This window comes from Ciona intestinalis, unplaced genomic scaffold, assembly GCF_000224145.3.
Source record: "Ciona intestinalis unplaced genomic scaffold, KH HT000224.1, whole genome shotgun sequence".
NCBI lineage: Eukaryota > Metazoa > Chordata > Ascidiacea > Phlebobranchia > Cionidae > Ciona > Ciona intestinalis.
The window spans coordinates 3,887-15,056 of record NW_004190545.1 but is presented as its reverse complement, the minus strand read 5'-3'; the positions used below and the strand labels follow the sequence as shown (position 1 = coordinate 15,056).

Genomic DNA, 11,170 nt, shown 5'->3' with positions numbered 1-11,170 from the left:
TATGGACAAAATACGGTTGCTAGGGACAAAATATGGACAAAATATGGTTGGACAAAATATGGACAAAATAGGGTTGCTAGGGACAAAGTATGGACAAAATACGGTTGCTAGGGACAAAATATGGTTGCTATGGAAAAAATACGGTTGCTAGGGACAAAATACGGTTGCTAGGGACAAAATATGAACAAAATATGGTTGCTAGGGACAAAATATGGACAAAATATGGTTGGACAAAATATGGACAAAATAGGGTTGCTAGGGACAAAGTATGGACAAAATACGGTTGCTAGGGACAAAATATGGTTGCTATGGAAAAAATACGGTTGCTAGGGACAAAATACGGTTGCTAGGGACAAAATATGAACAAAATATGGTTGCTAGGAAAAAAATATGGACAAAATACGGTTGCTAGGGACAAAATATGGTTGCTAGGGTCAAAATATGGACAAAATACGGTTGCTAGGATGGTTGCTAGGGAAAAAATACGTTTGCTAGGGCAAAAAAAAGTGGTTGCTAGGGACAAAATACGGTTGCTATTTTTTTTAGTTTTGGTATAAACACATGATCATGCCTTTGGGACCCAATCTTGTCCCAATCTAACATTCAAACTAAACTTTCTAACTTATCAATTTTAACTAAACTACCCAACTTACAAAAATTGAACTAAATCTCCTAACTTACAAACTCAGTAAGACACATTCAACAATTGTCGTTTTATTTTATTGCATGGATTTATTATAACAATGTAACAACGCACAAAACGAACACCAGGATTAAACAAAGTGAAACAACAGTCGTGTGGTGGTTGTGATGTAATAAGTACGATTGTTATCATCTTGTGAATCGTCTGTGACATCATCAACTATGACATCATCGATGACATCATCATGCTTAATTAGACCAATGAAGGGGAATTCCCGGCTCCAACATGCACTGCTTGTATTCTAGAACAAAAATAATTCATTACTATGATGTCATAATAACAATCACAATTCATTACTATGATGTCATAATAACAATCACAATTCATTACTATGATGTCATAATAACAATCACAATTAATTACTATGATGTCATAATAACAATCACAATTCATTACTATGATGTCATAATAACAATCACAATTCATTACTATGATGTCATAATAACAATCACAATTCATTACTATGATGTCATAATGACAATCACAATTCATTACTATGATGTCATAATAACAATCACAATTCATTACTATGATGTCATAATAACAATCACAATTCATTACTATGATGTCATAATGACAATCATAATTCATTACTATGATGTCATAATGACAATCATAATTCATTACTATGATGTCATAATGACAATCATAACTCATTATGTAGCGGTTGATTGTGCTCTCGCACAGATTTAATGATATAAAGATAGTTAAAAAATGGAATGCAGTTTCGCTGCTTACGCAACATCTACTTTCCCGTCATTCTTATCGTGATAATAAAACAATTACCCAGTTGTGTGTATGCCAGGCGAGGCAATTGCCACATGCCAATGACGCGTTTTATTGTTTTGCTACACGTGTTTTTCGTTATATAAACCTTTCACTTTCCTGTACTGTGATGCAGTACAGTGCTAGTAATACCCTGCTGTCTCAATTTGTCGTCTAAGCTCAATGTCGTTCTTTCACCGCGTAATAAACTGAGCTGTGACCTACAATGCCTTAAACGCAATTACTTCGTGCAGTCGGATAGCGTGTGCGCTGGGGCAGGATCGGCGTCTCGAGGCTGCGGAGCGTGAACGCAATATCTTCACAATATGAGCCGCCCTCCACAATTACTATGATGTCATAACAATCACAATTCATTAATATGATGTCATAATGATATCACAATTCATTACAATGATGTGTAAATTTATAAATGTTTGTCCAAATTATCAAGTTTAAATTTTTCTCCAACCCAGTGGTCACTAACATGGCATCAAATTTAACAGCTGCTCAGTAAAAAACAATCACCCACAAAGTTACATACTTGGTACGTGGTAACTCGTAAGCGGACACAAGGTGTATGAAACAGAACACCCGTGTTATAAAGACTGTCGTTGCCTATGCGAGAATAAATAAGTAAATATCTCATTTCAACGACATAGAAACCTCACCTTCCCGTTTATGTTCGTTCCCGTGCAACAAACTCTCCACAAGGAGGGAGTAGAGCACTCTAACAAACCTTTAACGTCACCCAACGAGACATTAAACGAGAATAATTTGCTGGAATCAAAATCTTCCGTGGTGTATGAACTCAACGCTGATCTAGGGGGTTATAATGGTATTATTTAAACAAAAGATAATAAAACCTGGACAAAACATTGACAAAAAATGGACAGAACATAAAAAAAAGTTGAATACAAACAGGAACAAAATGGTCAAAACAAAATACACCTCACAACTTTGTTAATCTTCTCCATCGGGAGCATTAGGTTTGAGGAACAATGTGATGCCAGCTCAGTTATGTGATGTAGCTTCTTTAGGCCAACCAGCTTGTTTTGTAACCTAATGACATCATCATCGATGACATCATCAGGTGACATGTATTTCTCTAGTTTTTCCCTCGTAGCAAAACGATGCGAGAGAAAGAACTGCGCGAAGTCTTGCCCAAGTTTTTCGATTCCAATTTCAATGAGGACTTGGATCGGCAACGTTGAGCCAAATTTTGGGGCCGTAATTTTACCCTGGGGGTAATATGGGGTTAGTTGGGTAAAAGGGTGGAGCTGCTGGTAGCTATTTACAATGGGCGAAATTTAGCCATAGGCGCCAAACCTGGGGTGGCAGGGTGGGCAGGCCAACCCGAGAAATTTTTGCTTGCATTAATCAGTAAACATTACAACCAATAAGTTACATTTGTTTCACAGGATTGTGTCTAATTATTCGTGCGCTTAAGTTTGGCGCTTATGGTGGGTTAACATTGGTTACTAAAAGTAGTTAAAAGATAAAATAACCTAAATATAGTCTAATCTTAGAAAATAAAACATTGCCTGTAAAAAATTACGAAATACTGCATCATATTTCATCATTTAGTTAAACGCTTCGATTGAACATTTTTAGATTCAATTGTGTTTTGCAGTTTTTTGTAAAATATTCATTTTGTTAAGAAAAATGAGTAAGTGGTAAACACCTGGTAAGATTGCCGGATAATATTCGCGAGATACGATCGATTGTTTTCATGCAGCCAGAAACAAACTCCTTTTCCATCTTCTAATCCTTTCATTATTAATCCAAGACATTTGATAAGTTCTTGATAAGACTGGACGATCTGAGGGAATAAGGGAATATTATGATAAGAGATGGTATATTACAATTAATTAGAACCCCCAGTTTGACAAGCGCTGGTTTATATCCATATACAATTTATTATGTTTACAGTTCATTTATAATATGTATATAAACATTTTATTTCACAATTTATTATACAAAATTTTCGTTACTTCTGCTAGCAGGCATAATGTTAATAATCTTTTAACAGCTAATCTGGTAGAAAATCGTAGTCTATTTTGAACATTTTGTCACATTTTTTATAATGTCTTGCTAATGGCGGATGAAACAATAGAAATACAGAATGTTTTTATACCAGATAAACCATTAAAAGTTTATTTACATTATAAAAAGTTACGTAAAAAGTAATTTGAGGTAAAGCTTGGACAAATTTAAAGGTTTGAAAGTCTAAAACACATCGATAATTTTTTTTTTGTTGCACATTTTCTGATAATGTCTTGCTAATAGCAGACAAAAGTCAGAAATACAAAGTGTTTTTATACCAGAAGAACTGTTGAAAGGTTATTTACATTATGTTTGCTGCAGAAGAAAAGTTCTTTATTTTTGTATAGTAAATTGTGAAATAAAATGTTCATATAGATACTATAACTAACCTGTATACATAATAAATTGTATAGATAACAAATACATGGTGTTAAACCGCCACTTCCCAAACACAGGGTCTTGTAACGAACTTGTATACATGAGAAACACGCTTACATGAACACACAAGCTAACACAACCATAGTAACATTAAACTCACTTTCAAAACTTCCCAAACGCACTCGGTGAAATCGAATTCTTGTCTTGGAGCAAATAAGGAAGAAATCAATTCATCGTCGTTGGTTTTATCTGGAAAAAAATAAAACAATGACCACTGGGGGGGGGGGGGCATTTATTGAAAGTATGTTCGCCTATAGTCATTATAACACAGGTGTTTCATACACCTCGTGCGCGCTTACAAGTTACCGCATATGTTACTTTGTTGGTGATTTTTTTTATTTATGGCTGACAATTAAGATAACCCACTAGTGACCACTGGGTTGGAGCATTTGTAATTAAGAGTCTTGCCCAAGGATACATACGCCCACAACAGAAACATAATCCACAATGCCAGTATCAAACTTGGACCCACTTCACTCACCATCTGTTTTTGCTTCGTTCTTGGTCGGTTTATAAAAAGACTTTAAAACTTTGTCTATTTTATCCACGATTGATATTTCAACGCTTTCCTCCTGTTATAACATGGTGTTCTGTTTCATACACCTCGTGCCTACTTACAAGTTGGGTCTATATATTTTATTTATACTTTCATAGTGGGCAACAACAGTCGTTATAACACGGGTGTTCTGTTTCATACACCTCGTGCCTACTTACAAGTTACCACGTATGTAACTTATTTATCCTCGCATAGTGGGCAACGGCAGTCGTTATAACACGGGTGTTCTGTTTCATACACCTCGTGCCAGCTTACAAGTTACCACGTATGTAACTTATTTATCCTCGCATGGTGGGCAACGGCAGTCGTTATAACACGGGTGTTCTGTTTCATACACCTCGTGCCAGCTTACAAGTTACCACGTATGTAACTTATTTATCCTCGCATGGTGGGCAACGGCAGTCGTTATAACACGGGTGTTCTGTTTCATACACCTCGTGCCAGCTTACAAGTTACCACGTATGTAACTTATTTATCCTCGCATGGTGGGCAACGGCAGTCGTTATAACATGGGTGTTCTGTTTCATACACCTCGTGCCAGCTTACAAGTTACCACGTATGTAACTTATTTATCCTCGCATGGTGGGCAACGGCAGTCGTTATAACACGGGTGTTCTGTTTCATACACCTCGTGCCAGCTTACAAGTTACCACGTATGTAACTTATTTATCCTCGCATGGCGGGGCAACGGAGTCGTTATAACACGGGTGTTCTGTTTCATACACCTCGTGCTAAGTTACCACGTATGTAACTTATTTGTTCTTAAACATGGTTGGCAAGTAGGACAACTCGTTATAGCCACTGGGATGGTTTCATAACCTATGAGTGTCTTGCCCAAGGACACATACGCATATATGCAAAAGAAAGAAGTTAATATTAATATTCGTATTCACCTCATCTGTAATATCGGCCCACACGACTTCCTGCTTCGGACTCAAAGCCTCCATCAAACCTGAAGCAAACAAGTTGAATTTAAATAATAAATATAAAGCAGGGTGGGGAAGGACAAGAGCTTTAGCACATAATATCCAAATATCTTGATCATGTTTTAAACAACTAACAACGGGAGGGAGTTGAGGATACAGTTTTTATAATTCTTTAATTGTTCTACTACTAAATGGGACGAGTAAAGAGAATGAAAAGGTGTCCCATATCACCCCATCCCACTATATTATATTAAACCAGTTAGGATGATTTGTAGTTAAAGAAAAGACTAGTTTCGCAATTCCCAGCAATGCAAGATATAGAATTCATATAAAAAACTGTAGGAAAGTGGCTAAATTTGTTAAAAATGTTCAAAACTTAATATTATTGGTAAAAATTGTTGAAGTTTGTGATGCACCCTTGTATACACTTTTGTACTGGTGCACCCCTGGCATATTTTTGGGCATCCTAGGGTACACTGGTTGAACAGCACTAGATACAACCACACGCACCCTCATACACAACTTTTAACAAACATCTCACCTCTCACGCCTACCTTCCAATATCTTAATATCCTGATGAAGAAAATAAACCAAACTTCGCGGATCACCGGGCACGGGTCGAAGGTTTACTGCCACCGTGTGGATCTTCTGGTGGGGAGTTTCGAGGATGTTAACCACCTGGTATAAAATTTCTATGAGAAAATATACCGATAAAATGTTTCGTTGTACATAATGTTAAAATGGCTCAAAACTTTACTTAACAGATTGTTTTTCTTTAATGTCGTTTACATCAGTTATGAGTTTTAATTTGGTATTTTTATGAGACGTACTATAATTTGTTATTTCTAAGAGAGAGTTTCTTGGCACACGCATAAAGTTAGGTAAGCACTGTACCTAGGGTAATGTATACTTAACTTTTGACACAAAGTGACGTCACACATTTTAGTAAGTTTGACAACTATAAGTGTAACTGTATTTTAACAATGTCAACCCAGAGTCAAAAACTCATTATATAAACATATTTTATTTAATTCACCACTTTGCAACAATCAGCTTATAAAAAGTAGGTCACAAGAAACTTAATAACCTATTCTAGTCAATGGTTTAAAATAGTCATAAAACACGCCAAGAACGCTCAACTTCAAACCAACTAACCTCGTCTGCCGAGACATCGATTGAAACATGAGACGCATTCTCTTCAATAGCTTTAATTATCCGATCACTTTCGCTGAACAACTCAAACCTTGAAAACGACTCCATCGCCAAACTGCTTTGAACTAATTCCCCCCCAACACCCAACATATGCGGCTGGAACGTCAGACTGGAACAAATCTTTGACAAACTTGTGGTTTTCAGGTTTTGGGCTTCGTTATCCCAATTGCTCCTCGGAAAAGGGCCAACACACGAGATGTTTTTCACTTCAAGAGTTTCACTTTTACCATCATCTAAGCACAAGGACACAACCATGAAATAAACTTTCTTTGGGTTATTTTTTCCATCACATACAAGAACCAGGGGCAGAATCTCAGGGCCAATTAGTTTGTTACATATACAATAAGTCAAGTTTGATAAAAACTTCTTTGCTTTTCTGAACGACAGCAACAAACTTGAATGCAAACACTCTTCCTCACACTCAAGGTCAAGAGCTGGCATTTCAATTTCTTCTAAACCAAGAGGTTGCCCAAAACCCGGCGAAAACGGAGTGTTAATGTCCTTATATGGAGCGTGAACGAATGTCTTTATATCAGGAGCAGTTCCAGTGATAAGTTGGTAGATTTCCCTGAAATTTGAAGCCAGCTTCGAGTCAATTCTTCCAGGACCTGGTAGTATAAGTAATGTTAGAGGTAACATGTCATTCTAACTTTTAAAACAAAAATGACACCTTTATTTCAACACTCTAGATTTACACTGAAAAAATAGCAAACAAATAAATGTCAGATCGACTCAGATGTTATAGAAAAGTAGTGATATATATAAATATCATAATCCGATCACATGAAAAAAATGTTGAGAAACATGACTATATATAATAAACCTGTAGAGTTTGATAACTTTGAAGTAGCAACATAATCTCCATCATCATTATAACCATGCTTGTCAAACATTGATATGAAAGATTGAAACGACTCCATTTTAAACTGAAATAAATTTAAATTCTCTGAAAGAATAAGTTCTGCAAAAGTTACAAATACGTTAATAAGTACGTTTTTGAAATCAATACCACCATATAAAACCCATGGTACAATAAAATTAGTTAGAATAAATGCCATTCGGTAATCCTTGCAGATTTTCAAAGTTAATTTTGGTCACAAACGCACAAGTTTTTTTTCAAATCAGTGAGACCTAGGAACATTTTTAGACCCAAAATTTTACTGACCACTAGCTAAAGAATTATAATGTTATTCAAAGTACAGCTGAAGCTATAAGGACTGAACATTGATCAGGTAAGCTGTCATAATTTAAAATAATATATTAGTGGCTCATCTGGTATAAAAACGTCTGCCATATGACAAGACTTCATCTTCCCATCCAGTCATGAAGGCTCGCTGTATGGCAGACGAAACGTTGGAAATACACTACGTTTTTACACCAGATAAGCCACTAAAGCATTATTTATACGATGCCTGGTAGCGGAGGTAACGGAATGTCATAATCCAATTACAGTTTCTACATATTTAGACGTTTAAAAGACAAATTATGCTTGCTAAATAAAGCTATTACACCCTTGTATATTTTTTTATGTAGATCATTGAAAACTTTAGCATTCAAAAGTTCAAAACTACATTGTAAGTCGTATCACTATAGTCCTGCGAAACTGTCGATTCATGGAATAAAACTTCAATAAAATACGTCTATCCTTGTGCATGTGACTGAGTACTGAACTATATAAACTGTACTACAAGCAGTCTGTTCCTTTTAAATTGTTATACTTAAAAATAATTAAGAAAAAAAAACAAAAAAAACTTTACTTTGTCATATCAGCTGATCAGTTCCCGCCAAAATTTGTAAACAATAATTTTTGATTTCTATTTGAAGAATTTTATTTACACACCCCTGCCGTTTTATTTCAAATATAATATCACATGATCGTTAAAAATACTCGTGGAAAAAAATAAAATTAATTGCTAAAACAAAGCTTATATAACATTATAAAAAGTTTCTCGGGATAAACTTATTAGGAATATGGATAAAATATTGCTATTTTAAAATCATTTATTGCCAGCCATAACAGGCACTGATGTTCTTGTTCTTCGGCGTATTCTGTATCCTATGCATAGTTTTAAACGGTAGATACAATACATAACAGAGTGGCAAAGTACTGGCGCAATTAAAATCATTGCAACGGTCACTAAACTCGTACGAATTGGGTTTTGTTTATAATCTATAGCAGGGTAAACCGCAGAGTTGGCGCCCGTAAGGTGCAAAGTTACCAGCGTAGCTGCGTACATTGCAGAAGTTATAACAGAAATAAAAAATTGTTGAAATTTAACATTAATTCCATTAACACATAAATCGATTAACATTAAAATAAAGTTAAGTATGTGAATATTGATGCTTAGAAAAGATGCACTGTGGTATGTGACGTCATCGAGTATGGGATAGAGTATTGTGACGGTAATAGACACGTTGAACGACGCAATAAAAAGGATTGTTGTCAAATAATGAAACCATTTTAACTTCAAAGAACGGTTCTTCACATTTTCTGCAAAACATGAAAAATTGTTATAAGTATAGTATAGGTTGGGGTAAGATGGGATTCCTTTTGTTCACTCATTTTATTGACTCATTACAATTCCTTTTATTCACTCATTTGGTGGTCAACAAAGAATATTTATTATTTACGGAATTGTACAACCATATCCACGCCACACGACTCTAAAAGAACGTTGTTAATTAATAAAAACACGATTAGGAAATATGGGCCGCTTTATGTTCCATCTTGCCCCAGATAAAAACACTAAAAATAGCAAAATTTCAAACCTGTTTCGTTCTCTTTAATCTCTTCTCTAGAATGAAGAGCAATTTTCAAAATACTTGAAATTTTTTCCCTTTCTCTTCTGGTTTGCAAATAACCACATATTGACGTGCACAAAGCAGTGAAGAAATACAGCAGGACAAGGCTTTCGCCCCAGTGTGACAAATATATGAAGAACCAACCGCCGTCTAAGTTATTGCAAAGATCAACGATGAATGCCACACACCAGTAGCAGAACACAAGACTTCTGTAGACGAGGTAACGAGCCCCGGGTTTACACCACTGAAAATTATAAATATAAAAATTTTGTTTAAAAAAATATAAAATTCTCCAAAACGGTAAAATGACAGTCGTTAAAAACATGCTTTTATTACTTGAATAAAGGTTTAACTTTTACATTTATATTCATTGTGTTTTATGAACCACCGTAGTGGGCGACCCAACCTAATCAAATGGGATCCATTTTAGGTTCTCCTTACGGTTTGACGTCATGCCTGTTATTTGCAAAGCGCAAAGTGCAAAACACGTTTACCAAATACGCAGATTTTGCTCGAAATTTAAACCGGGGTAAACATATTATGAGACGAATTTTCAACAGAGCAGAAACGTAGCCATAAATCTGCAGATTCGAAGTTATTACCGTGTTTTTGTCGTGCCGACGTTTCCTCACTTACACCCAATAAAGACACAAAAGCTGTTGCGGTTGTTAAAATAGCGCGGTCATAAAACTTTATACAGTAGGGTGGGAGGAGGTGGGACATTTTTATTCTATTTTCTCGTCCCATTTGGTGGTAAACACAGAAATTTCAAAGAATTATAAAAACCGTATCCTCACGACTCCCATAGACCAAATTGTTTAAAACACGATCAGAATATTTAGATATTATGAGCTAAAGCTGTCCCATCTTCCCCCACCCCACTATATCTAAGCCATCAGCACAGTTTAATTTATTCTTATTCACGCCAAGATTCACTCAATAAGAGTTCTTAACCTTTTATTACAACTTGAATCTTGCAGATATCTTGATGCATCGTAACACTAGCGACGACAGTCGTTATAGCACAGGTGTTCCGTTTACCATACCCTTTTTATTGGTCTTTTTTTGCGAGTTAATAAACATTTCAATTTTCCGCTAGTACATAAAAGTTTTTTAGTTTAATATACCAGTATTGATTACAAACGACCTGTGCGTGGATTTTCGGGTAAGATTCAAAATTGTGCTCTGAGAATAAGGCCTTTCTTTCGGACCCAGTGCACGAGTATCATAATCATATCCATAAATTACATTATATTACCTTAGAAAGGTAGAAATCCGTCGCCGAAGATTTTGGGTCCAACACAAAATCTCGTATTTTCATTTTAACTGAACCAACTAAAACTTAACCTAATATCTTCTAAAATCGGTGAAAATCAGTAAACAAACATGTTGTAGCATATTACGCATTAGACGACGTTTCATTATATAGTGTTCCGTATATACCTTATAATTACATATAGTAGGGTGGGGTAAGATGGTACATGTTTCATTCTCTTTTATCGTCCCATTTAATAGTAAATAATAAATATTTAAAGAAGTATGTAACCGTATTCTCACGGCTTAGCGTTGTTAATTGTTAATTGTTAAAAAACAAGATGAAGAAAATGAAATAATATGTGCTAACGGTATACCCATCTTACCCCACAGTACCTTTGTTTCGTCACACATCAACTTAAAGTACGTCAACACAAAATCGGTCACGCCCACTTTTATAATGACGTCATA

General features: G+C 35.5%; 2 protein-coding genes across 2 annotated transcripts; both read right to left on the bottom strand.

Annotated features, from left to right (window-relative positions):
• Positions 1 to 702: 702 nt before the first annotated feature.
• LOC100178070 (protein zwilch homolog) lies at positions 703 to 7,624 on the bottom strand. Its single transcript, XM_026839384.1, has 10 exons — positions 7,467 to 7,624; positions 6,587 to 7,251; positions 5,986 to 6,109; positions 5,399 to 5,457; positions 4,431 to 4,521; positions 4,050 to 4,138; positions 3,150 to 3,287; positions 2,417 to 2,706; positions 2,137 to 2,287; positions 703 to 944 (listed from the first exon to the last, which is right to left on the bottom strand). The coding sequence occupies exons 1-10, from the start codon at positions 7,561 to 7,563 to the stop codon at positions 774 to 776; spliced, it is 1,875 nt and encodes a 624-aa protein (XP_026695185.1). The 5' UTR covers positions 7,564 to 7,624; the 3' UTR covers positions 703 to 773.
• An 849-nt stretch (positions 7,625 to 8,473) lies between these two features.
• On the bottom strand, positions 8,474 to 10,821 carry LOC100180437 (protein rolling stone-like). The gene is made up of 3 exons (XM_002129518.4): positions 10,704 to 10,821; positions 9,413 to 9,689; positions 8,474 to 9,134 (listed from the first exon to the last, which is right to left on the bottom strand). Exons 1-3 carry the CDS (start codon positions 10,764 to 10,766, stop codon positions 8,641 to 8,643), a joined length of 834 nt encoding a protein of 277 aa, XP_002129554.1. The 5' UTR covers positions 10,767 to 10,821; the 3' UTR covers positions 8,474 to 8,640.
• Between the last annotated feature and the right edge of the window lie 349 nt (positions 10,822 to 11,170).

What these genes read in the sequence shown, in the direction of transcription:
- LOC100180437 (XM_002129518.4), bottom strand. Translation starts at nt 10,766, where the DNA reads ATGAAAATACGAGATTTTGTGTTGGACCCAAAATCTTCGGCGACGGAT. An exon ending in CGGATTTCTACCTTTCTAAG is followed by an intron (nt 9,690 to 10,703) that starts GTAATATAATGT and finishes TATAATTTTCAG; the next exon opens with TGGTGTAAACCCGGGGCTCG. An exon ending in GATTAAAGAGAACGAAACAG is followed by an intron (nt 9,135 to 9,412) that starts GTTTGAAATTTT and finishes CATGTTTTGCAG; the next exon opens with AAAATGTGAAGAACCGTTCT.
- LOC100178070 (XM_026839384.1), bottom strand. Translation starts at nt 7,563, where the DNA reads ATGGAGTCGTTTCAATCTTTCATATCAATGTTTGACAAGCATGGTTAT. An exon ending in TTATCCGGCAATCTTACCAG is followed by an intron (nt 2,707 to 3,149) that starts GTGTTTACCACT and finishes TATTACCCCCAG; the next exon opens with GGTAAAATTACGGCCCCAAA. An exon ending in GAACGAACATAAACGGGAAG is followed by an intron (nt 945 to 2,136) that starts GTGAGGTTTCTA and finishes TTTTTGTTCTAG; the next exon opens with AATACAAGCAGTGCATGTTG.